The sequence below is a fragment of the Phoenix dactylifera genome, chromosome 15 (assembly GCF_009389715.1).
Source record: "Phoenix dactylifera cultivar Barhee BC4 chromosome 15, palm_55x_up_171113_PBpolish2nd_filt_p, whole genome shotgun sequence".
NCBI lineage: Eukaryota > Viridiplantae > Streptophyta > Magnoliopsida > Arecales > Arecaceae > Phoenix > Phoenix dactylifera.
This window is the reverse complement of record NC_052406.1, coordinates 6,734,908-6,762,272: the sequence shown is the minus strand read 5'-3', so window position 1 is coordinate 6,762,272 and position 27,365 is coordinate 6,734,908. Positions and strand designations below refer to the sequence as shown.

At 38.1% G+C, this 27,365-nt stretch overlaps 2 protein-coding genes and 1 non-coding gene across 10 annotated transcripts; 2 read left to right on the top strand and 1 right to left on the bottom strand.

The window, feature by feature from the left end:
- The first annotated feature begins 2,785 nt into the window (after positions 1-2,785).
- Positions 2,786-2,858, top strand: TRNAR-ACG. The gene has a single exon. It is a non-coding gene; the product is annotated as a tRNA-Arg (tRNA).
- A 666-nt stretch (positions 2,859-3,524) lies between these two features.
- Positions 3,525-7,635, top strand: LOC103707899 (annexin D1-like). 7 transcript variants are annotated; one of them, XR_001879502.3, is made up of 5 exons: positions 3,634-3,812; positions 3,904-4,049; positions 4,132-4,350; positions 5,680-5,900; positions 6,951-7,065. XR_001879502.3 is itself a non-coding variant. In XM_026804962.2 (5 exons), the coding sequence occupies exons 1-5, from the start codon at positions 3,683-3,685 to the stop codon at positions 7,242-7,244; spliced, it is 948 nt and encodes a 315-aa protein (XP_026660763.2). In that variant the 5' UTR covers positions 3,660-3,682; the 3' UTR covers positions 7,245-7,635. The 7 variants fall into 7 exon arrangements, 1 of the variants encoding a protein (XP_026660763.2); XM_026804962.2 differs by having other exon boundaries at positions 3,660-3,754; positions 3,900-4,049; positions 5,688-5,900; positions 6,951-7,635; XR_003385885.2 differs by having other exon boundaries at positions 3,525-3,812; positions 5,030-7,074.
- Positions 7,636-11,685: 4,050 nt separating this feature from the next.
- LOC103707900 (mRNA-binding protein PUF3-like) lies at positions 11,686-21,898 on the bottom strand. 2 transcript variants are annotated; one of them, XM_008792610.3, is made up of 6 exons: positions 21,659-21,897; positions 20,137-21,550; positions 19,858-20,020; positions 14,117-14,280; positions 12,232-12,490; positions 11,686-12,146 (listed from the first exon to the last, which is right to left on the bottom strand). In XM_008792610.3, the coding sequence occupies exons 2-6, from the start codon at positions 21,495-21,497 to the stop codon at positions 12,039-12,041; spliced, it is 2,055 nt and encodes a 684-aa protein (XP_008790832.2). In that variant the 5' UTR covers positions 21,498-21,550; positions 21,659-21,897; the 3' UTR covers positions 11,686-12,038. The 2 variants fall into 2 exon arrangements, with proteins under 2 accessions (XP_008790832.2, XP_026660764.2); XM_026804963.2 differs by having other exon boundaries at positions 20,137-21,898.
- Positions 21,899-27,365: the final 5,467 nt, after the last annotated feature.

Genomic DNA, 27,365 nt, shown 5'->3' with positions numbered 1-27,365 from the left:
CTGAATGTTCATTTATCTTTGAGCAGTTTTCTTTGATCTCATGCGAGATTAGTATGAGTAGCCGATGTAAAAAATAAATAAATAAATAAATAACAGAGAGAGTAGTGAGAGAGTTGTTAGTGGTTGATGTGGTCAATGATCAGCCTCATTTTGATTTTTGGTCCAAGCCAAGTTTTGGAACCATTCTTGAAGAAATTTCAGTATTATTCGATAGGAGCTTTAGTTTGATCGGTGTTGATTGCTTTTATTTGCTTATTCACTTGGATATACTTTGTTGAGATCCATGCTTGATCGGGTATTTTTTGTAAAATCTACCTTTAGGTGATAATGATGTTGTTATTGTGGGCAAAAGAATATGTTATTGCTGTTTGTAAGCCCCTAGTCTAACTAGAAGGGACCATTTGCAACCTCGTTAATTTTTAAATTACTAGGAGATTTGCCGATTCAAGGGTTTCTCATATCCAGTCCCTTGATATTTCTAGATTGCTTGCTACTTACTACTATTGTTGTGCTTGTAGGATTGGTGTTTGCAATTATCATTGTCCATTTTAGTTTGCATAATGAGAGGTAGAAAATTTTTGTGGTATGTTTTGTAACTTAGGTGTTTACCCCAACAAAACTGTACACGTCTAAGTGGATGTAAGTCAACGTCTCATAGAGTATTGCTAAACTCAGACGCATGTCATAGAGGATCACAATGAAATGGTATTTTGGTGGAATTATGGGAGGTCATGCTTATGCTTGTGCACAAGTTAATCTTGACAGTTAGTAGAGAAGACATTAGAGTATAAGTATTTCAAACATGTGTAGGTGTATGACATCCAAGATTTTTTATTAGATAGCATCTGCAAGCATCCACGACCATAACACAATATGCAAAAGCTTTCATGTTATGTTATCAAAGATACTTGTTCCTAAAAATTCATCCTGTACTCTTCTTATCCCTATGAAACGCTATAATACCCTCACCAGGGGGCAAAAAATATTGTTGTATATCAAAATAATGGACTTCGTAGATGAAAAGATATAAAAGAAAAATTACTCACACAAGAATAATTTTTCTCTGAAAATTTGTACCGAGCACAAAGCCTGGGACCGAGTAGGAAGCTAGCAGTTGATCTGCGTGCACAGGAAAAAAATCTGGAAGAAGAATGATATCACCTATTTGTGTGCAAATCTCAATGGATTTGGCTGGCCCACATATTATTTATCTCTCTGGGATATATGCTTTTACTACTATATTGGAATAAACTGCGGCAGTTGCTGGATTTGAACCCAGCCTGGTGGCCATGGGGGTTTACTGCAAGGTAATTCCCAGAGAAAAATGATGGAAGTAGCATAAAAATCTCACGCTTTAGAGTTACACAGGTGCTGTAATTTTTTCTGCTCGCCCTCTCACTAGCAGTCCGAATCATGTTATATACTGGTTGTCGCCTGCCATTTAAATCTCCAACAGAGACGTTACATGAATTTTTTAGCAATATTTCTTTGTTAGATGCTCATTTTCAGAAGGAAGCATAGATTTTTCTGACTGGCCAGCGAGTCTAGTGCTTGCATCAAAATTCTCGTACACCTCATCAAAGGATCAGTTTCGCTCCTCAAGGCAACGCATTGTAAATCAATGCAGATCGGATTAAAAGTTTATCAACCCGATCTCTTTATTCAACATATCAAAAATTTAGATCTTATTAAATAGATAACTAGTCTCCGCACAACTTATTTATTAAATATGTTAGATTAGGATAAATGAGTTAAATATGTTAAGTAGGTTTTAATGAATTAAATGAATTTAATAAACTAAACAGATTAAACGGATTTGGTTAAATATAATAGAAATGAGTTAAGCGGATTTTAAATGGATTAAATATATTAAAAGAATAAAGTTATGATGTGATTTATTTTTTAAATAGATTAAAAATCTAAATACGGACTAACCGATTTAATATATAAATTTAAATGAGTTATTTCATGTACAATTCAAATTTATTTATGCCAATTCTAAATATGGGTCGATCACTCGACAAGTTGCATCATAAATTGCCACCACTAAAATGCAGACGCATGAGAGAGCATGACTACAAGAGTTGCCGGCGGCAAGGGTCTTATAACAACCCAGGATCTCATCCAAAATGTCTAACTGAAAGTTATTATGTGGATTCCTTGATCCTGTATAAGTACCCAAGATCTACCCAGCAAATAACCGATGTGAGACTAAATACATGCCCACACGGGTCCTCACATACTCTCCCCATTCAAGTTCTAACGTCCTCGTCAGGCTAAATGTTCAAATCCATTCAAATCTAATCACAAACACCACAATAGGCTCGCGGTTAGCTCCAAAAGATTCGTGCTGCAGTATTTCCTAGTTCACATAGGTTATGGGTTGGGTCCGCTCTAATACGATTTGTAACAACCCAGGACATCATCCAAAATGGCTAGTCGAACAATTATTAATTGGGTTCCTTGATCATGTATAAGTACCCAAGATCTATCTAACAAATAACCGATGTGAGACTAAACACACGTCTACATGTCTTTCATAGGCAAGCAATTCTAGCACATTTAGTTGCAAATACAAATCAGGATAGGACTCTTTCCTCATGTAATCACAAGATCATCCTAAATTACATGGCCTAAGTTTTGAACTCTTTCTCAGCCGTCGGATTCACTCTCGTATTGCAGTCGTCGTCGTGGTCCCTGGTCCACCGAACGGACGTGGGGTAATTGAAGGAGAGTTGCCATTTACAAATTATTCCTAATTCGTTGATGGGCGCGGTATAACGATGACTCCATGGCCCAATGGATAAGGCGCTGGTCTACGGAACCAGAGATTCTGGGTTCGATCCCCAGTGGAGTCGTTCTTTCATTTTGTTCTTACATAAGACAGCTCATGCCTCTATTTTTCATTTCATTTTACCTGAATACACGTCAGAGGACAAATTCGTCATTTAAAATGTGTCAAGCCCATGAGGGTCATTTCGTTCTGTACCTCCCGCCATCCACGCCCCTCGCCGAGTCGCCGCACACGCGTTCACGCCGTACTGCGCCTCGCCACGAGCCATATAATCTCTTCCCAAAAATAGCCGTTGGTACCTCTGCCCCTGCTCCAAAGGCCCTGCCACCATCGGAAAATGCCACCTTTTTCCACATCCAACGGCCACAAACGAGCATCCCAAATAAGTACGACAAAAACTGTGTATCGCAATAGGACCATTGTCGCGCGGGAAATATAGCTAGCTTGGCACCGCAAACGTGGCATAGAAAAAGGTGTGCCCACCGTCCCGTATATTTCATTGCCCGCAGTTCGGATCTACTGCCGAGCAGAAGCATTCATTTCGAGAGCACCATCATCGATCGAAACGTTTCGCTTTAATGATCGTGTAAGAGCCACCAGGCCAAGATGCGGCGAAACACGCATCCTAAAGTACGGCGTGTTCGTTGCCGGCTTCCATAGCGTTTCCGCTGCCCAGCGGATGTCACCCGCGTCATATTTTATTAATCATCCACCCAAAATTCAGGGCCAACCGTTGATTTATCGAATTAGCCAACACACAGACGACACGTAGGGGGATCAGGATTATTTATCGTGCACCGAGGAAGAGGATACCCTGGACCTTTCTCGTCCCTCTTCAAAACCTCTTCCCTTCTGCTTTCTCTCTCGATCGATTGCTCTCGCTCAGCCATGGCGACTCTCAAGGTTCCGGCTACCGTTCCTTCTCCATCGGAGGACGCCGAGCAGCTCCGCAAGGCCTTTGAAGGGATCATTCCCTGCTTGTTTTCCTTCTCCCTTCGTCTTCTCTCCGGATCTTAAAGTAAGGGCCTGCAATCTTGTCTCAGAAACCTTATAAACTCTAGTATGACCCCGACCGATCCTTTATGATTTCTTTTTCGTTTTTATGGCAGGTTGGGGCACAAATGAGGCGCTGATCATCTCCATCCTCGGCCACCGCACCGCTGCCCGGCGCCGCGCCATCCGCCAGGCTTACCACCAGACCTACAACGAGGACCTCCTCAAGTCCCTCGACGGAGAGATCTCCGGCGACTTCGAGGTTTGATTTGTCTCCAAGGATTCTTCTTTTTTGCTGTTTTCAGGATGTGGTTTGGGCTGAGATCTGAGGGATTTGAGAGCAGAGAGCTGTGCTGCTGTGGACCCTGGATCCGGCGGAGAGGGATGCGTGGCTGGCGAACGAGGCGGTGAGGAAGTGGCGCCCCGGGAACCGGGTGTTGATCGAGATAGCCTGTGCGAGGAGTTCCAGGGAGCTGTTTGCGGTGAGGCAGGCGTACCATGCGCGGTTTAAGAGGTCTCTCGAGGAGGATGTGGCGGCCCACACCACTGGGGATTTCCGTAAGGTAATTGCAAAGGGTTAAAAAAAGGATTTGGTGGTTGGTTTGTGATCTGGATATGGTCTCCGGATGGAAATTTTTGCTTGACAATGATCAAGTTTGTGTTTTGACTGCTGTTTTACTGTGTCTTTAACAAGATCAAGTTGTGGCTTTTTTGGACTGTAGTAACCTGTATTTTTGTTTTGCTTATTTTATCCATGCCTTTGATGCTTCTTTTGTGACTTGGGTTTAACCTCTGAATGAAGATTTTCACTTATAGTTGTCAAATTTAAACTTTGATCGTTGTTTACAATGCCTTCAATGCCGCTGGACTTTGGCACCGTGGAATTTCGTGTGTAATATTATTTATTTCTGTTTACTTGATTGGTATATGGTTTCAATATTGTTTCTCAGCTCGAAGACTTTTTTGTTTGGCAGTTGTCCAACTGGAACTTTTTTTTGCTGTTTAATGTACCTTTGAAGTGATCAGGCTCTGGCATTGTGGGTTCTAGTGTATGTTTATTACTCAATTGATTTTTGGTTTGATGCTCATTTTATCCTTTGGATTTGATCTCTCTATCACGAATTTTCCTAGGTGGTCATCATATTTAACTTCGATTATGGTTCTGTCTTCTTCAATATCATTGGACTTGGGCATTCTGCACTTGAGTGTAGTATGTGAAATTTCTTCCCTCTTTTTCTTCAGTCCAAGTGTTGATTTGTTCTTGAAAGCACAAGAGGGAGAGTGGAATGTCCATATTTAGCTGCCACTTCTTGCTTATCATTGGGATTCCTTTTTAAGAACTTTCTGCTAAAAAGGTAGGTAACTAGACTTATATACTGAGGTGCTTCTTGGTCGCTTGCATCGCTAAATGTTGTCCTTGGACTAGGGTAGTTGTACTATAGGTCATGGGGAATAGACTTCTGGTCTCCAGCGCCCCTCTTTTTTTCTGGCGTCTTGCTTTGAGACCTTCAGCTCAATGCGATTAAGTGGTAGAGTAAGGTGATGGTTTTGTTAGTTGGTGTAGTGAAGGTGGTTATACCATCATTACATTGAATACTGACCACCTGCAATGGAAGATGTTTCCATCCAGAAGCTTAAGCAAAACAGGATTAGCAGACTGTTTGCTGAAAGATGTTCACTTTGTAAGCCGGTTACCAAAAGTTGTTCAGTTTCAGACCCTGTGTTAATTGTCTGTTAAAGCATAAGTATTTTCCTGCGGCGCCCAATCTCTCACACTTTTGAGAGGGGGTAAACTATTGATGTAGAATTGAACAAAAGAAAAACAGAATAAAGAGCAACTATAGAAAGCAATGAGATCTTATTTTGTGGGTTATTCACTAGAGGTCATTCAGTGTTTCAGCTTTTGGTGCCACTTGTAAGTGCATACCGCTATGAAAATGCAGAGGTCAACTTGACTTTGGCAAAATCAGAAGCCAAGATGCTGCATGAGAAGATCTCTGGTAAGGCCTACAACCATGAAGACCTTATTAGGATCCTTGCTACGAGGAGCAAGGCACAACTGGTTGCAACATTTAATTACTACAATGATGAGTTTGGTAATTCAGTTAACAAGGTAAACACACTTCTTTTAGTTAAGCTTTTCCTTCATTAACCAATGTCGGTGCTTAATTTCTCATACGAGGAGTTTATTAGTTGATTCTTGATAGCTGTACTGATTATGTTCATTCTTAGTATTTGTTGATTCTCAGCCATGATAAGTGTGCTGTTTATGTGTTATTGTCATATGGTTTCCTTTTTCAATTCCTCTTTTTTTTGTTGTCTGTTTCTAAATTTCATCTTGTAGTCCTTGCTTTTTCACCTTAAAAGAAAATTGTGCAAATTCTTGGTTCTTTTTTGCTCCAATAGATGTTTACACCTTTATTCTTTAAAATTTTCTTGTATGTTTCATTCTATATAATTTTTCATTCATTCCTACATGGTGCTATATGCTTTGCCATTTGAAGCTTTTCCCTCCACCCATCTTTATGACATTCACCAAGGCTAATCAGATACCCCTGTGCTCCATGTCAAAGTTCGATGAGGTAATTTGAGGCACTATTATGCTCTTCCTGCTAATAGCTATCCGACCTTATTTGGCTTGTTGAGCACTTTAACCTTAATCTGTGTCACTCCTTATCTGATAATAATACTTCTTTGAAATTGGCAAACACCTATGTTTAGATCCTTACATCTATAGTTAGTGGATAAAATCTTCTGCCTCAATGTTGTAGACTCTTTGGAACCTTTTCTTCTTTTTTTTTTCAAATTCTCCCAGTGCTCCACATCCGCTTTCCTGCACCTGAATCTGTTCACACCTGCTCTTGATTCAGACAACAAAGCTTCTATAATGTGTCTGTGATTGAATTATGAATCTTTTGCTGCATGCCAACTTTCTGGCAGCGACAGCATTTCTCTACTCCATCCAACCTGTTCATGTTTTATTAGTTACGTCAGAATCATTGTGGAAAGAATTTTCCCCTAATCACTAGTGGAATTTCTCTCTAAAAACTAAAAATTGGATGGAATCTAAACTGTTGTCTTGCTGCATTTAACATCCCAAAAGCTGCATCCCAACTTCTATTGTTGAGCTTCTTCCTATCTGGGTTTTGGCTTGGTTTCACAGGATTTAAAATGTGATCCCAAGGATGAGTTCCTTGCTGCACTGAGGGCCGCCATTCGTTGCATTTGCTTCCCTGAAAGATATTTTGAGAAGGTCATTCGGTCGGCGATAAACGGGCTGAGAACGGAAGAGAATGCCCTTACTCGAGTCATAACCACTTGTGCTGAGGTCGACTTGAAGGAGATTGCAGAGGTTTACCAGAAGAGAAACAGCATGCCACTCGAGCACGCAATTAAGGGCGACACTACTGGAGATTATGAAGCCATGCTTCTTGCACTGTTAGGCCAGGAAGCTTGAGGAGCGTTCTGGTTACTTGGCTGAATCCCTTTTCAAAAAAATCCTGGTACTGAATGGTAGTAAGCTGAAGTAAGTCTGTTTTAGAAGTTGGTGGCATGCTCGGATGTGGATAGCCTCCCAGTTTGTGCGGTAGTAAATTATGGAGCATGCCAGGTTGTTCTCCTGTTCTGTGCTATGTTAATGAATGTGGATTTTTACCTTCATCAACATCTGACTCGTATGAAATTTCGCTCTTCTCTTAGCCATGCATGCTATTTGAAGCATGATTTTTATAGAATCAGCTAGCAATCACCCCATCATGTTCTAGTAATCATGTATAGAATCAGCTAAACATGCAGGCATTTCATGAAGTTAACCATGAACAAAACTAGAAAAATATGATGCTAGATTGAGCAAGTATAACGCTTTGTCTTGGATTTATCAAGTTTTAGCTCACTAGATTATGAATCATAAATGGAGGTTATAAATTTAAAGGAATTTTGTTTATATTTTGATGGCACAGTGGCGTCTACAAGAGATGCGTCATTATCAGGTAACTGTTTATATTTATGGGGCAGTAAATAGTATATATGTTTTATAGATTTATATATAATTGATTCGTTCTCTAACCCACCCAGCATATCTAAACTTATATTCCACTCACATGGCTTCTTAAGAATGAGATTTAAACAAGGGCTCGTTTGGTTCGCAGGAAAATGAGGAGGGAAAGTGTGGTCAACGGGAAAGTAATAAAATGCCTCTTGTTTGGTTGGAGTTTTCAAAGGAGAGAGATGGGAAAGTTGTATTCCCATGGGAATATGATTCCCACATTTCATGGGAAAGTCTTTCCCATGAGAAACATGGAAAAGTTACTTTCCCATGAGGTGGGAATCACTCCTTTTTTATTTTTTTCCCAAAAAGACCCTTCAGCATTAAAGAAGCATTAAAGAGGCATTAAAGACCTAATTTTTATTAAGGGCATAATAGGAATTATACATAACTTTCCTAGGAAAGTGGATGGTTAACCAAACATAAGCACTTTGGAAATTAGTCACTTTCCCATGGTTAACCAAACATGTCAAAAGTACTTTCCTAGGTATCCTCTTCCTAGGAATCTGATTCCCAGGAATCATATTCCTAAGAGGGAAAATACTTCCCGCGAACCAAACGAGCCCCAAGATCAATCATAATATAGGCGACTAATTATATAAGCCAGCCAAGTCAAAAGATCAATTTGCGTAGAGATTACCTAAAAATCCTGGTTAGTCCTAAACCACTTAACGATCTCAAATATAGGATGTGTAAAACTTGAATAAAGAGAAAAAAAATCTTTCACAGAAGTTCATGCATTGAGACATGCATGCTCTTCTTGGTCAGCCATACTTTAATAAAATATTTTTACAGCTTAAGAACTCCAATTAATTAAGCTGAAAGCACAAGGAAAGAGAGTGAGGTAAAGAAAAGATCATGATTCAAGGAGGTAGCAACAAATTGGAAAATTCAGTTGATTCCAAAAGCAAAACATGAGGCGTCTGATTGATGATTGCAAGATAAGAATAAATGGATCCAAAAATGTACCCTTTGGTGGTTGTCCAAGAAGAGAGGATTGGAGCCTTGAAAGAAGGCTGCAGACCCCACGCCACCCTGGCGACGCGGACCTCGTCCTTGTCCTCGGAGCTCTGGGACGGCCCTCCGTTTCACTTCCCCAGGGATAAGAACAAAGAGACTCGGGTGAGCAGAGGGCGCCGCGCATGGAGCCAACCAATGGCATCCGCCCTCCGCTGGATCGAGGCCTACCTTATACTAAGAGTGATGAGAGCGATACGGGCATTAAATTTTTGTTTTTTTTTCGGTGGACCATACCTCAAGAAAGCATGAATGCAGCATATTCAGGACATTTTAGGTTGATTTTATAGCCGAGAATGCAATCACGTAGAGGAAAGCACCTTCTTACTATAACGCAAATGCCTTATAGCTTTCTAGAGTAACGATGGAAATCTCTCGATTTTCTCCTCATTTTGCACCATGATTGCTGGTTTTTCTGTTTCACTTTTGAAAACACCGAAATGTGTCTCCTTGCCCCAAGTCATTAAGATAAGGTAAAATTTATCATCCCAAATGATAAAAATAATATTGAACTTAATCCATGCACAAGGTAGGGTCCATCGTCCTACAGGATAGGATTGGACTGGGTTGGGTTAGCCTATCATGGGTACCCCAATTTTGGGTTGAAGACCCAAAGTCTAACAAATAGAGCAGAAATGAATAAGATAGATGTGCAAAGATCTAAGGGAAGGGAAGAGGAAGAGAAAAGTAAAACACGAAAAAGCTTTGTCTCCATCTATAGACCGGGACTTTATACATAAAGGAAGAAGAAAGTAGAAAGATGTAGTACCCAAAGTCTTGTTAATATTCCTACTTCTTTGGTTGCAAGAGGCTACGAGGGTGGAGGGATTAGGGTTTCATAGTGCTAGACAAAGATAGAAATATGTATGTATAAGGATGGAGGCTAGGTTTAAGAGAAAACTTTGGTAAAGTTCCTCTATACTCGTTATTATCCTAATTTCTATCTCGAATTATGGGGATAATGAAGGGGTATTTATAGGGCAAGAGGAATGTTACAAGGGTTATGATTAAATTAGAGATAGATTTAGATCCAAGGGCTGTTAAATGACTAGATCCTATTTACTAGGTTGTGAGGGAAGAAATTGATGATGTATATATATTCAAGAGGATTTGCTATGAATATATTTCTGTGTTTCTTTAGGGTTCCATGGCCAAGATTTTGTAGAAAGAGGAGAAACTGATTTAAGAGCTAGGATGAGAACTCTTTGGAACTAGTAGCCTTGATTAATTTAAAGTAGCATGTTTTTATTGGCTAAAAGTAGGGAGGGGGGGATTATAGAGGTGTATGGTTGGGATTGGATGAGCTTGTTCTTCTTAGTTTATATTTCTTTAGATCAATGAGATGAAAGGATAAAGGGAAGGGCTAGATTAAGAAGAGAGGTCTTAATCCAAGGATGGAAAGGGAAACTAAATTGTAGGAGGGGGATAGGCAATTCATGCTCCTCTTGAGGCGAAGGAGTGATAAGCGATCGAGATTATATAGAGGGAGAGAGGAGGATCTAAACGATGATGATAGGATGATATGATTGTATTTTGGGTGAAAACCCCAAGGGGGTTTCATAGGCTAAATAAATCATTAGAAAAGGTTTTGAGAGCCAAATACAAATATTTAAGTCTCATCTACTGCATGTCATAAGAATGGTATAAAAAAAAGAGGGGGGAGGTTGTTATGGATCTTACCTTTGTCCTCTTGTAGGGTTAGGATTTGTTGTTAGGATGATAAAGCTAGACATGGTATTTGGAGAGATGAGTAGCTTAAGAGGAGATAGGGAAGGATTGAGTTGCAGAGTCATGACAATAATGAGGTAGAAGCTTATTATAGTACCACTTACACACTAAGAGACAAGTGATCCCCCGAAAAAAGGATGATAGAGGCTGGAAAAGAGCCGTTACATGTGAACCCTCATATAATATAATCTTCTTCAAGGTGTGCACTTGTGCTAAACAAGAGACAGTGAAGATATCATAGGCATGGTCATTACAATTAAGTCTAGCTTGAACCTACATTGGTTTCAAGTTAGGTGAGTGCCAGGTGTAGTACACCAATTGGAATTCAACCCCCATTCCCTTGCCCAACTGGCTAGAAATAATAACATTAGAGCAAGGGCTTAGTGGTTACAAGATTGATATATTATATCCAATCCATTTCTAATCTATTTTCAGACCTAGAATCGGTTAATGCTGGTCAAAGTTTTCGTCCTTATCTTTTTTATTTTAAGGTTGAAGTTGTGACTTGGGGGCAATCGCCATGCATCAGTAAATAAAGTTGCTAAAAGAAACAGGGAACTAAGAAATAAATCTATTGCCAGCAGAAAAATAATTGATAGCAGCTAAATTATTCTTAAAGAAAGTGATGGTCATGCTGCACTGACCAAATCTTAAAAAAAGTTGCACATTGGGCAGCATACAGAGGTAAAACAGAATGATATCACCAGCAATGGCTCAACCAGGACTCTGCAGAAATTGTTGAATCAGCATATAAAAAGCAATAGAAGCAATGTTAGAACCTGTTCAACTAATGGAAGGAGAGCAATGATGCAAGTCATGCAATTAAATTGGAATCCCACTTCATGGCAGTGGGCAGGCTACCATTCGGACTTCCAGCTCTGACAAGATCAAGGCGTCATAACTTCCTGGAGTCAGTACCATAATAGCTTCATGATTTTGTCAGACAAGTACTATGATTAACATAAAAGCTACATACAACAAACCACTAGAAACAAGAAAATCAATCACCATATTGAATCACCAACATAGACCACAACATATCCACAGCATAGACCATTCCAACTGCTAATCTCTTAATATCCACAACATATTGCCTAACATCAGCTCAGGCCAGAACTAGAGAAACTGGACTGTAATAACTAGAGAAACTGTACTGCTATTACACTGTACAATTGCATATGATGCAACTGTTTCAAGACAGGAGGATAATCGTAGTTCTGGTAATCAAAGAGAGCAGAAAATAAAACAGTCAGTGTGCATTACATCCACATTACAAACGTACCTAAGTAACTGGAAGCAAAATTGATAATTTTTACAGCTCTATGCCCTAATGCATAAGAGCTGCAACAGGACACCAATAGTTGCCATGTGGTATCATTACTCTCAATCCTGATGTTATATCGATAAGCTATTAGTGAACAGAGGACAACAACACAGCCTCTTTACTGTCCTAAATCTACATCACTTCCTCAGCAGTGCTCGGGAGAAGATCCGTTTGCAATATGGACTGGTTCGAAGGACCGATGCATGAGGACGGATGGCTTCGACCAGTGCAGCATGGAGATATCCCTGGAAAGAAGACATTGACATCAGAGGCTTTATCTCTATCCACGAAAATATATTTTAATATCAATAGTGTGTTGGTGATAAAAACCTTGGAATTCCCAAGGGCAGATTGAATGACATAGTTTGCATAGGGGTCCTGCAGTAACTGCTCAAATTGAGGCACTGAGAGCAATTCAGCTATAATCTGTTCTCGGTGGTCTTCTCCAAAAAATTTGAGGCACTTTTCCACTACATTGCTGCTGAACTTTTGTGTTGAGAGGTTTACATAATGCCCTTTAAATTGGGATACCAAAATTGCAGTTGCTGATGGATCTTTTAGTTCTAAGATATATTGAACAACATAGTTTCTGAGGCATAAAACAGAAGCATTATAAGAATGAGGATGCAGTGATACAACAGTAATGACAGAACTCTAGCTGTGGTATCGATATTACGTAAAACAAAAACAAGAATGGCAAAAAATGATTCCATGATATCAAGAATATAATAAAAAAGAGAGAAATCATATAAGAAAAGGACAAAAGCTTAATGTATAAGCACTGTTGACATTCGTGAAAGGTTCCACAACAACAAACACTATCTGGATTAATGCTTACCAAAATAGATTCTAACAAAATGCTTGGAGTCAAAAAATACACAAGGAATTCCTAACTGATCAATTCTTGCAATCTTTGCCAGTAGATTTTTTGAAGGATTAACAATGACTATGCGTTTGTTTGTGTAATCAAAAATTCTGAATTCACAAATAATGTTATGAATGATAAATCCGGCCCAGATTCTGGTAATACACCTCCATTGATCAGATAGCAGTCCATCCCAAAACATTTTCATATATCCATATCTAAATACTGCAACTTGAGTGCACTCTCATATCTAAACCAGCCAAGTGCCATCCCCTTGGTTAATGTCTCTTTCACTATTTAAGTGTCTCTGAGGAAATTTTGTTCGGCATATTTTTATCGTTCTCCACCAACTTTTATGAGGTATTCTTGCCTTCACATCCTAATGACATTGATTTTGAAATAGAACTCAAATTGAATTTAATCTCATTTTACTCCCTGCAATGTCCAAGGCATCACTTTAACATGTAAATAGTTTTAGGTCCCCAATTTAGACTTGATTCATGCCAATGACACTTCTCTGCAAAACTAGGCCTGAAGAGTAGGGAGATAATCCGACAATGATCATTGAATGAAATGCATTATATGATAAGTACAATCACTATCTGATATGACAAAAACACTAGATAGATGGCTAATATATAATTTGTTGTAAAGGAATATAGAATGGAAAAGGAAAGTAACAGGAAGAATAGGAAGAAATGTAGAAAATCATCAACTAAAAATCTTTAGACATCTGTTAATCCAATTCAAGTCCAACTCTCTCCACAATGCAAAGCAATACATGGCTATGCACAGAAAAATGTGATAAAACTTGGATCTAAACCTCACATTTATGTACTATGTGCAAGGTCTGCAATCTCGATACCGGGTACTATATCGGTACCTTATCAATTTGGTATGGTATGATATGGTACAATACACCTTTATGCTGAAATATCTCTCTTATCCATTTTCTCAATTTTTATTTTGGTACGCCTCGGTACAGGTGGTACAAGGTTTGTACTGATTTAAATATATATTTTGTACCGGTTTTCTTCCGATACGGTATGCCCCGTACCGGACGGTATGGCAGACCTTAACTATGCGGAATGTCAGAATCTCAACCATTGACCTTAGACTTTAGTTCCCAGGCTTTGGGACCTAATATTGACCCAAAAATACCAACCATAACCTCAGAAAATTCTGATAGATCCTGACCCATATATGGAACTGCAGCCAACAACATACAGCTGATGTTGATGCTGACACATGTAAAGTCACTATTGATAGGCACCAAAACAACTCAGAAATATTGAGGAAGATTGATGTTCTAAAGACAGAAAAAAGCTGTTTTATTATTAAAATAATCACCCAAAAGCATCTTGGGCAAGGAAAAGCCCATTAGCAGAAATTTCAGCAACCAGGTTTGCTCGATATTCTCCAATGGCATGACCTATGCAGCGTTGCAAGACACAACATCCATGACGATGAGTTGCAATGTCAACACAATGCTCAGCAGCAGCAGCAAAAATAAACTGCCAAAAAAAAAATAAAAACATTATTACATGAAAAACAACAAAAACAGAATCATTTGCATGATAATATGATAATATAGAGTTGGTGAAACTTAAAAGAAAATGATTTAATATGTAGTGGGTGGAAGTAAATAACTTTACAAATCAGATTAACAATGCATCATTGATTTGGATTTTTTAAGGGAAGGACCCCAATGCTCATTTTAGCAAAATTCCAGAATGAGGTGAAAATGTTTTTTGAATCACAGGCAGTTGCAGATTTTCTGCAGCTCTCACTTTTTCCTTCCAAGACAGTTGAAGTTGACATTTTTTTGTTCATGTTTAGAGGCACTAGTTTAAACCCATTTTCTTTCCTGGAAAGCAAACACAATCTGAAGAGGAGATTAGAACAATGATCTCCACAGCACAATACCAAAACATATATCATAAAATGGAAAAGAAGAAAGAAGTAAACATTTTGTAGCTATAAACATTACGAAAAGGAAAAAACTGCCCCAGCTGAAGAAAGAAGTAAACATTTAGTAGCTATAAACATTACGAAAAGGAAAAAACTGCCCCCGCTGTGAAGGCCTTGCGGATGTGCATCCCTCTAGGCAGCCTTCCCTTATAGTTTGCCATAAGTGTTTTGTTCAGTTATTGATATACTCTTAACCATGAAGTTGTTAAGGACAATTATAACCATATGATATCCGATTGACCAATTAATGTACCCTCTTTAACAGAAACTAAATATCCTAATAGACACCGGCATAGCACACAAAATGAACAGAAAACAAACTTATCTATCTCACATATTCATCATATATTTTTCTATGGATGATTCAAGTTTACCTCTTAATCCTTAATAGCATGAAGATTGCATTTCACTTTTAGCTGACCAATTACATAATCAAAACCAATACAAAATTCAAAATCCCACTTCGTTTGTCAACTTTGTTCTTGCTTTAAAAGCGTCATATGTTCCAAAAAGAGGAACAAACATGCCTCATGAATATTACCAACTACAGAAGAACTCTTTAACAAAAGAAGCTCATATGTACATTTATGTTACATGTTGATAAATGAAAAGGTAGATGTTGTAATGGAAATTCATAAAAGATTGAAAATCCTATTTATGTGGTCAACTTTGATTTTGCTTTGAACGCATCATATATTCCAAAAAGAGGACGAGCGATGCCTACCGAATATTCCAAATTAAAAAAATATCAAACAGAAACTCATATGCATATTTAGTCGCTAACTAAAGAACTGGATTCTGGTCACATGGTGTTATACAATCAATAAGTCCTGAGGCTTTAGTGGCTTATGAGGGTCAGCTTTACAAATTTTGCTTACATTTTACTCCCTATCCCACTTGTTTAGCTTTTATTTCCTCCCAAGTCCATTTCATGTTTTCCACAATTTATATTGATGATTATTTCTAGATGGATACATATGATCAGGTGTAATGATATTGTTAGAAACCAGATTGACTTACATGGTGTGCTAAAGAACAAGATGTCAATAAACCACCCAAATACCTGTTTTCCAGAGCATGAGGAATTTGGAGCATGATTATTCACATGACGAGGATTTATTTCTACATCTAAGCATTATAGAATAAGGTGTTGCTTTAGGGATGTCCATTTTGCAGGTCAGTCACTCTTATGCTAGCAATTGTCGACTGCCACTTGACAATTACATAACATGGCTGCATATTCACCACCTGTCTTTCTGATTTGCATCATAAATCAACAGTTGTCAATATCAATTAAGATGCTCTAGAGTGAATTCATAACATGACACCATAGCTGGCACAATCGGTCCATGACCTTGCCCTAGTTTCACCAATATATCTTCAATACACAGCACATTATTTTCATGCTTGATAGAATCTCTAGTTGATATTGGGATAACCAAAGCTATATTCATTAGCACTTCTATCTTATCTTGCTCTGAATCATTTGTACATTTATAATTTTGATGGATTAATCCTCATACTGCTTTCATCAATTTTAGAGTGCACATAATTATCGACTTTTACCTTAAAATCCAGGAATCTTTTATTCATCTTTTTTTCCCTCTCCAAATCTACCATAATTCTGGTTCATCTTAGATGTGCATTAGGCCATCTAGGATCCCCATACATGTTCATCTTACATGTATGGGGAAAGGCATGCACATGTATAAAGACAACATACATGTATCTATATATAATTTGGAAAGTCAGTTGAAAGACACCAAAAAGAAAGAAAAGAAAAGAAAGATAAACCAGAATAGCAAAGAGAATATAATTAGAACTAATTTTCGCCTCCTAGCAGCTCGCACTCTGGAATCAGGTGCTGAAATAAGAATTCAGGTTTCTTATGCTTTTATCAGTCATTTCTAGGATCCAGATATCTAATTTCATTGTAGTTTGTATTGCTTGCTAAACCTCTGCATAAGAAACCTTGCAATCTCAAAACCATTGAAGCACATTCCATGAGTTATTGCTTGATAGAACATTCCATTATCATCTGATTATAGGTCAACTACATTTTTCCAAATTAAATTATTCTTAGCGAAAACTCATTCAATTATCGGTCAGCTCCATTCAAATAAATTTGATCTATAGGCAGTTCATGGGGAAGCAGATATTTTGGAAACACAGTTCATAAGGAAGCGCTTAGGAAGCAAATAGGATATAAGAATTCCAAAGCGACGTGTTAGCGGAGGTAGAAGATTCTTTTGCAAATGTATGAACGCACACATCAGATTATGTATGATTTTTAGTTTGTCTTCATTTTATGCTATATTATGTGTTAGCGTCTGACTTATTTGTTCTCTAATTGTTTAACTACTTCAATTATCAATGTTCATTATTTTGAGGGAAATTGATGAAAAACATGAATGGTTATTTTATGAATTTGCGCACTAATTTTGTTTATGATAGTTGTATGAAGGTTTTATTGTAAACAAGGTTTACCATAAAGGTGCATACCACTCCATACCAAACATATGATACTATACCACTATCGAATTGAGACTTGGTAAGAGGGCCGTACCTAGTCTCGGCTGGCCCTGTACCAGGCATACTAACACTATATCAGCATGGTACCAGTACATGGCCAGCAGTGAGATTGCAAACCCTGATTTTGAATCTAATTACTAGAATGATCAACTTCAAGTGCCTTATGCTTTATATACATTCCAATCTCCTTACCTAAGAGCCATCAAAACTTTTCTTGGTATACCATTTTATGGTTTATTCAAATCTATAGTCAAAACATTTTATGGTAAAACTCTACCAACAGTTATATCTATGTATCGTGATCACTGTTCTAGGCTCCCATAATTTCGTAGTGCAACGATTGTAATTGGGATCAGGTCTCTGATCAAGTAACAACCTATTTAATGAGAATTAGATTTTGTCAAATTTGGTTATGTTCTGCTTAATTTGGGTAAAAACAAGTGAACTTTAAGTGAAGTCTAAAGTTTACTGAACTCAAAAATGTCTTCAACAAAATGAGGGAACAATTATTTGTTCTTTTATGAATGGCCCTAACATATTTATAAGAAGCAAGCTCACAAGGGCAAAAAGCCCGAAGCTATTTTTTCTGGCTTCTACTAAAAGCCACCTTTTGCCTTATGCTTCTATGAGAAGTACTCATCTGAATGTTACCAAAGACCTTCTCTTTTTCAAAAAGCAATTTTTTGACCTTAAAAGTCACAAAATGAAAGCTTTTTAAGCAACACCAAATGCACCTTTATTCTTGATAGACTAACACCATTTAATTGATCCGAGAATTCTTTCTATTCTACATCTAATTTAGAAGAACTTTATTTCTAACTAGCTAGAAGTTTTCAAAGCTGTTACATGTTATTCAAAATACACATATAAACCTACATTTGGATTTTGTGTGCTCTAGAATGTATTAATCTGATTAATTTAATTAGAGATTTGACAAGCCCAATCATAAATGCATCAAGATTCAATCTGCAATTAGTGGTCAACATTTCATAGAAAGTAAACTGTTGAATATTGGTGTATCGAGTTTCGGTATGCTATCCACACCGAATACCGGTACCAAACTGGTACGGTATGCCCTGTACTGCTTGGTTCAGGCCAATATGGTATACCATGTTGTTGACCATCACAACTGACAGGAATATGTTTGATGCAGTGCATTAGAAATTCAGATATGTAGAAAAGGTGACATGGTAACAGCTAAAGCAAAAACATGTCAGGCCAGTTTACGGTCCACTTGTCTGTAAAACAAATTTCTAGTTTTGGATATCAAAGAAGTTTTTCAGGAGAGCATATAACAGCTATTACCTCATTATTCCTTTTACAGGGGTCTCCCTTAGTTTGGAAATTGGACAGGCATACTAAAGGAACTCTACTAATATTTTTGCAAAAATAACACGTTTGCTAGTACAAGGTGGAGAATGATTTAAACCTTTATAGCATCCTTTATAATTATTTCCTTGCGAACTCTGAACCTCTTACACCTGTAGCCTTTCCCAGTCAATCCATCTATGCCTTTGTTACAAAGATAAAACTCTGAAAACCTTTGTAACTTAACATGTTTATATAATTTCCCAAAGAAATGTCTATTAGAAGATCAATGCTGTCTGATGAACAAACATGCTCAGAAGAAGCACAAAAGGTTTTTCCTTTTTTTTGAGGGTAAGATGGAGGAAGCAAATACTTCCACAAAAAGGTTATTTCAAGAAATATGAAAAAGCACATTCAGGTTATTAGCCTCATATGCAAAATATGACCACTTTGGGTGCTTCATTCAACATTAAAATATAAAAAAATAGATATTTTTCTTGCTTAAAGGCGTTATCATACAAGGTGTTATTGCTGATGAGATATTGCATGTAGAGTTAAATGTGTAAAAATGTCTCAGACAAGCAAAGGAAAGATAATAAATAAAATGGAAGCAATATAAAAGTCTACAAGAATTCATGATTTTCCAAGTTGTATTATGGATTACTTCATATAATGGGCTCAATTTAATTAACTACCAAGTGAGCAAGTCTTCAAAAGTTTAACATCGGAACAAAGGGAAAAGCAATATAGTCTGAAATCCATACTTGAAAAAATGCATTTCATACAAAGACATATATTGGTAAAGATAAAACGGCAGATGGAATTTAACCTCCAACAATTTCATGAAATTAAATAATTTGGAAGAAGGATCACAAATAATTGGAAACAATTAATAGCAGGAGAAAAAGATTAGAACAAGATTAGAACAAATGGAATAACAACATGTCCCAATTCTCTAATCAAAGATCTATACAAAATGCATTCAGGTTGAATATATTTAAGGAGTAAGATAGGACAATGACTATAGAGTAAAAGAGCATGACACCCTCATACCATAGTGTGAATTAGATGACAATGGAGATTATAAAAAAAGCTCGTCTAAATGCGACAATCAACAGATTAAAAGCATTCATGTGCATAAAAAATCAGTAAACATTACATATATTCCCATGCGTAAAAGTTAAAACATATACAGTTTGAGCATGAACTAAATAGCATATGATACATTTCAACCATAAAAAATTAATCAAATAGTCTAACAAAAACAATAAAATGTATACCTCATTGTCTTCTGGTGAAAGAGATTGCAAGCAACGCTGGACCACATGATTGCCATTCAAGTCCTTGATAAGGTCAAGAAACCCTAGCTTAAGGGCAGAAATCACCAGTTCTTTTTCCTGCGGGATTTTGATGGTCTCTATCAATTTCTGCACTGCCCGTGTCCTGGAACAACACAGCGTGACACCGATTAAAACAAATTAAAGTAAAACTTAACATGATTATGGTAGAATATAGCATCAGAGGTAAATACAAAAAACAACATGAGCAAAGAGCAGTACCCATGAGTGTTTAGAGAGATCCTGACGAGGTCGGCCGGGTCTTCTGTGAGTATGAGAAGTATCTTCAACCTCTGCTCTTCAGTGCAGACTTCCAGCAGCTTCTGCATGAGATAGTTCCCAAAAGGGTTCACCATGAGCTCAACCACATGATCGATGATCCCGTTAAATATCATATCCACTTCATGAACCTTCCCCTCATCGAACTTCTGCTGCAGCAACCGGCACCCATGCTGGTCCTTTGCCATGCGGTAAATATTCCCTTCATACATCAAATTATCATATTTTACAGGTGGCAGTGACGAGCACTGAAGCCTCGGACTATGCACACCAGACCTCCCTCTCACATCCAAGAGGTCATCAAGCTGTGGCAGCCTGCTGTGCTCCCTCGGGAACTCCCGCTCATCGTTCCCCACAGACCGCAGCCCTTTCCCTTGTATAATTAAACTATCCTCGCAGCCGAAAGCTTCAACATTTCTGAGATTCCTCATCGGGGACGGGGACTGCAGTCCCCAACCATTCGCCGGCGCCACTGATGCCGCCCATCCATTCAGCTCCGGTGGCCTCGGTGAATTCAAGAAAGCCAAATTCTGATTAAGACCATCCGCGCCCTGCTGCAGGAAGGCTTCAGCAAACGAAGACTGGTAAAGGGCTCTCACCGAATTGTCAGAGTGCTGGCCCAACCCGCCATTGCCACCGATCTGCAGGCCATTCAACACGTCATCCCAGTTCTGCTGTGAATACACACGGGTCGGGCAGGTCAGCGGGGCATCGGACCGCCGGGCTTGGAGCCACAAATCCGATAAATTAGTGCAATGCTGCTGGGGGACGAAGCCAGGCGATCTACGGTCGTCATTGAATGGCACCGTGCTCGGTTGAACAGAGCGACGAACAACTCTGTAGTTGTCTTCGAAGGGTCCCCTCCAGCCGGCATTGCTATAGCCGCTCTGGAGAAGATGCGGGTCGGCCGGGACACCCCCGAGCCGCCCCATCCCCGGCCCCCCGTCGCCATTCCCGACATTCATGGCACCGAAGCGATCAACAAGGCCGAACTCCTCCATCAGCGGGAAGCGGCCGGGCTCCGGGGAGCGGCACCGCCCGTCGTCACTGGAAATCGAGCTCGACCCCGACGACGACGCCTGAAACATCCACCCATTGCCATGGCCACGGGGATGCCACGGGGCGGCGCCGGCATACAAGCCATGATGGCCGGGCAACCCACGGCGTGCGTTGTCCGCGCCGCTACCGATGCTACGAGCGTCGGCACCGGGGATGGGGTGTTCCTGATGATAGGGGGATGTTGCCTGGGGGATCTCGTTCAAGAGCAAATCCATCTCCTTCTCCTCCGGCAACTCTACCTTCATGGTTCGCCCGTCCTCGAGAATTCTAAGAAAATCCCCGAAAACCGACGGAAAATCTCCAAAACGGAAAAGGGATCGAGAAAGAGAGAAGAAGGGAATCAGAATAAAATCCAATCGATAAAACAGAAAATTAGCCGATGTGGAGGTGGCAATTGAGATCGTACTGGGGTTCTTCGAGATGGGGTAAGGAAGAAGAGCGAGTTTTCACAGAGCGATCGGGAGAGAGGCGATGCGGTGGTGGTGGACGTTTCGGTGAGGACGCGATGAGGGCTTCGTCGAGGGACGTTGATGCACCGGGCGTTTGCTATGGAGGCAGCCCACCATTGGAGGCCGGAGAAACGAGAGGTAGGGGGAGGACAGTCGGAGAAGAGAGGAAGAGACGCAGAGGGGACAGCGAATTTATATGTGTGGGTTTATGGGGTTTTAATATTTATTTTAATACACACGATTTTCCTCTGAGTTAGAGTTCGAGTGGGACTCTAGGAGTCCCACAATCTGTGGGATTCCTTTCAGGTTAAGATAACGATTAATTTGGGCTTTATTCGTCAAGAGATTGGATAGATATAGGTGTTGAAACTGAATTGGAATCGAATTGTTAGGCCCTTGATTTCTTTTTTTTTTTGGCCTTTTGGTTAGTTTGTAGCCCTTGAGTTTGAGTCATCATAATTTCAAATTTTAAAAAATAGATAATTGCAAGCGGATTCTGAAGTAAACCTTCTCTACTGAACAAATTTGTTTCAATATTTTTATGGTAGATTAAAGGCATCAACTTATACATCAATAATTTTTTTCCAATAATTTAAGGAATCTTGATATATTTCTTGATATTATTCAATTAAGAGTTTACATTTTGTTTGGAGACTGTGCAAATACGATTTTCTAAGATAGTTAAATATCTTCTATTAATATAGATTAAATATTTTCTAAATTTATAAATATATTAGTGGGTTGATCGTTGGACTTTGTTCCATCCTTCCAATCTCTTCTAAACTATCCATTAATAGTTCTAATATCATTCAAGGAAGTATTTGTCAATAGTTAGTCGGTCATTTCCTAAAATTTCTCCTACATATATTTATATCATTTAATTAGGAAGTTAGTTTCTGATAATCTTATTTAAAATTTTACTTAATAAATATTTTAGTATATATATAATTCAGAAATTAAATTTTAGGTTTTTAAGAAAATATTCAATTCATAAATTAAATTTAAAATATTAATTGAAATTAGAAAATTTGCGCTATTACTCATAATAGAAAAAATTTTAGTCATCAAAAAAAATCATATACCATATTACGAAATATATCTCTTCTTTCTTATTTGAATCTAAAATTATTTTTATTTAAAAATTAAGTTATATCAAACTCTCACATCCCCTTCATTTATATCGCAACATACATTGCAATTTGAGAAATCTGGTATTAAATTAAGTTATTTTTATATTGTTTGGATATTGTTTTAAAATTTGAAAAAGAAATTTTATGTTAAATGTGATGCGTATAGAAGTTTGAATTTTGAATATTTCAAAAGGAAGAAAATTTTCTTCCTCCTAACTATCCCGGATTATTCGGTTCGCATCCAAACAGAAAAAAATTCGCCAGCCGTTCGGGAACCCAGCTCCATTATCTAATACCACCCACGTCTGATTAGAATCGGACGGCGTGGAATCGTCCGCCCGAAGACGCGCTTCCAGGTGCCTGGACGCGGCGTAAAAGTTCCAAATAGTTTGTACCAAAAAAAAAAAAGTTCCAGGTAGGAGATCACTCGGCGGGGACACGTGTCAGGAAGAGATCGCGGCGTATCTTTCGCGCGAAGTATGCCTTTGTTCGCGCCTGGAAACCGTTGGATCATGCACTGCCCGCTTCGAAATCTGTGCAGCGGAGTCCGGAGCACTTTGCGATCTGTGCAGAGGACGATCCAACGGCAATCTGGGGCGAAGGAAGGCGTATCCTTCTTTCGTGCCATGGTTACAACCACGTTGCATTGCAATTATGGCGCTCAGTAGGGCCTGTCCGGGATAACCGAATTTAACTACCCGGAAGAGTAAAGGGAATATGAAGCGGGGGATGCGGGCTTAAAACGCGCTTTTGTGAAAAGAGGAAGGGAATTAAATGACATAAATGCCAACTTTGGGGTCTATTCTTCACTAAAGCAGTTGATGGCTTCTCTTGGTAAATGAGGCATGGTATGTTGCTATGCACTAGGAAAAGAAGTTATGGTATGGTGAAAGTCAGATTTTTTTTTTTTTGCTGAAAGTAAGAATTTCTTGCTATCTTTTCTTTTATAAAAGTAATAAAATAATTTTAAATAATAAAATATAAAAATAATAATTCTAAATATATTTCTATCTTGATTTCCATGATTTAATTTTCAAAAATAAAAAATAAAAAATAAAAATGATTTCAGATAGGATCTTAGTAGCTGTAGATATGTAAGTTTGGCCTTCAACTTGATTTGACCTAACTTCATTTAAATATGAGCTACTAGAATAACTTTTTTCAAAATGAACTTACTAGGTAACAAAGTTAAGTTTGGTCATATGTAATTGTAAAATGTGTTAAGTTAGACATCTAGATTTAATTGTGCATGCTTGTTTGAAACAAGCTATGTATGGGTGAACTTGTAAATTTCAAAAGGCACATGTAGAATATGAAATAAGAACATACAAAATTAAATCATACAAAGTTATGACTAGCTTAGTTATAATATATAAAAGCATCATAGATTTTTATAGATGAAGACAACTCAAAATAAACCTATTAGGCTAAAATGTTTTGTCATTTTATTTTTGGGATTGTATCAAGTATTTACATAATATATGAATAATCTCCCTCCCAAGTGGAGGCTATCCTTCCTTTATCTAGGAGAGTATGAATATCCAAAGATAGTCATCCTTGCATTAGGATAAAACAAACTTCATATTTTTTTTATGGTACAAAATAGGATAGCATTGAGCTTTCAAGCAGATACTCTTATAAAATTTATTCAAAGTATTGTTTGTTTTATTAACAAAGTAAAATGTTATTTTTGAAAGCCATGTTTAAATATTTCTTCAAAATATGTTAGAAGTAAATATTAGAATTGTGATGAGTAATTCTCAACATTTTCTCATGCAATTCCATCTCAACATTTTTTTTCTCCGCTTCCACTGTTCCACAAGCCACCCTCTCTCAAAGAAAATAACCCACTATTATAGGCATGCATAACTTTTAAAATTCAATCAGTTTGAACATCAGATTCTATTGAATTTACTATACTCCATATTTCTCTCCCTCATGTTTTCTTATGCAAACTGTGGTATCCCAAGACTTCATCCAAAAAAGACTAGCCGAAGGTATAATTTGAGGTCAGCACTGCTTGAATGCCCAAGACCTTACCCACATGTAATTAATACAAGACTAAATACATTCCTGCAGGGCTCCTCGCACACTTACTTCAAGATACCAACCTCTCGCTCCGACATTCTAGCTTTGTAATCGTCACTTCAAATGCCCAAATATATCTAATAAAACATTGCCGGAATCCCAATTATCTTAGTTCCACGATGCTTTTGCTATGCCGCTCTAATTCATTCCTTCAAATAATTACCAGATAATTCATTCAGACAGTCAACCTTGTCCCACAATATTCATGTCTACGCCATCTTAAAAGTTCAACATTGCCTTAAGGTAGGCTTCATCACCTTGTAGAGTTGATGCAAATAATTTTTCAGGATAACTAATATGTGATTTTATGATTTGGCTCATTTCAGCTATCTCCGATGCCTGATGTTGTCCTAATTACATAGTATAATGCTTCTGTGGTAACCTTCTAGTATGATTGAGATGAATGCTTTATTTAAAGCCCTTGCTATAGGACTTGTACAAGAATTTACATAAAGATTTGGATAGAAATTTGGAAATGAGTTTTTCCTCCCCATTGTGGGTGATCTCCTTTTTCTCCTCTTATGCCTGCCTCATCATGCACTTATTATCTCAGTTCTACCAGCTTCCGAGAAAAGTATTATGCCCTAGAATGACTCAATATATATATATGTGTGTGTGTGTGCGTGTGTGTATATATATATATATATCCACATCTCAGTTGTCTTCTTTTAAAATTGAGAATTGGATGCCAGTTATTATTGTGACAATAAGGAATATAGATGCCAAGAGTACAACTGAATGTACTGCTAATAACCTGAACTCCATAAGGTGGGCATCTTTGACCAGTTATGGCATCACAAGTATCATGTGTCAATGTACTGTCTTGTTATGAAGCTCCAAGCTATATGATAATAGCAACATATAGCTGCTTCTCTTTAGCTTCTCAGAAGATTTTGCCTACTTCAGTGGACTATAAAGATTTAGATAGGACAGTTGAGAAAGTTTCACAAGATCCACCAAGCTTTAGGCCAACTGCTGAGGGCAATCTCTCTAGGCACAACTATGGCTGAGTGCAGTCTGGTGCAATCCCCATATGGATACTGCAAACCTCAGTCAGAACAGTTTCCCTTGCGCCTGAGAACCACCAAACTTACTCTCAATCCAACCCTTGTTGCTGGCTGTTGGTACCCAAAGATTGGGTTTGCTTGGGCCAAAGCCCACGGAGGATTCTGTATGGACACTCCAAATACACCTAGCTCTCAGTCAGCCGAAGTACCTCTCAGTCAGAACCAGGTAATTGTAAGTTCCATTTTGAACCTTTGGATCAACTGGTACCAAAAAGAGGGGAAAAAAGGACAAAAAAAAATATATATATATTTTGGATGGTGAATTACAAATCGATAGAAAGCGGTTTAAGTCTTTGATCAGTTTGTAACTCTTCATAAATATTATTGCTACTAGTTCATATAGCTTTTTTTTTGTAAATTATTATGTGACGAAGTTATTCGTCTATCTTAGCATAATTATTGTGATCAGTAAATTTCGTGCTCGAATTATGATCATCGAACCAAGCCTCTTTTTTTTCCCCCTCAACTGAGGTCTAGTATGAAACACAAATCCAAGTCAAGGAAAATATCAAAAAGGGACCAGTGGCTTCACAACTGGCTAATAAGCTAACATATATCCTCAGAGTTGCAGCTGAAAATCTGCTCAAGGTGAGATTTAAGACGAGTTGGATTCACAAGGAAATTTAAAATATCTAATAGAAATAGCGACCTTACTGGTCATTTTCAAGTTTATGCAACCATGAAGTAAAGGACTTATTGAGCGAATATACAAGGAATATGCAGGACTCATTTGATTATTCTGTATAAAAGTAGGTGAGTCTTTTTAAGCATGGTCATTTTGGATAAGAGATGACCATATCCATGCCCTGGTGACTACTACTATTAAAAAAAAAAACAAAAAGATGCACATTAATTTGTTTTTATGTGCGCCTCCATTGACAATATCTGTGCGTAAACTGAGATAAATGTGGGCATTTCTTTAAGGTTAGACCATTTTCACAAGAAATATAAATAAACAAATAGAAGTGATCCTTTTCTTGGAAAATTAAAGCAATAGAGCAGATTTCTTCTGCATAATCCCCATACAACATTTCGCATCCTAAAATGCACTTATTCTGGATATTTGGCAATTCAGGCTGAGCTTGGAGAGATTTCATGCAATGCATATTTACTCTGAAGGGAAGAGAGCTGCTAATTAGGTAGCAAATTATTTCATTGACCATTCTAGATCTCATTTCTGGGCATCTACTTCTCCTAACATGAAATCTTTTTGATTTTCTATTTTTTGAGGATGTCTGATTGTCTATAGGGTCATGCTATTTAGTATATGCACAAAAAAGGAAGCTTGAAGACTGCAACCTGCTAAAATTTTCCCAGCAGTTTGGCGATTTCATCATTCTCCATCCCATAAATCCAGGTATGAACCTGAGATAGCCCAG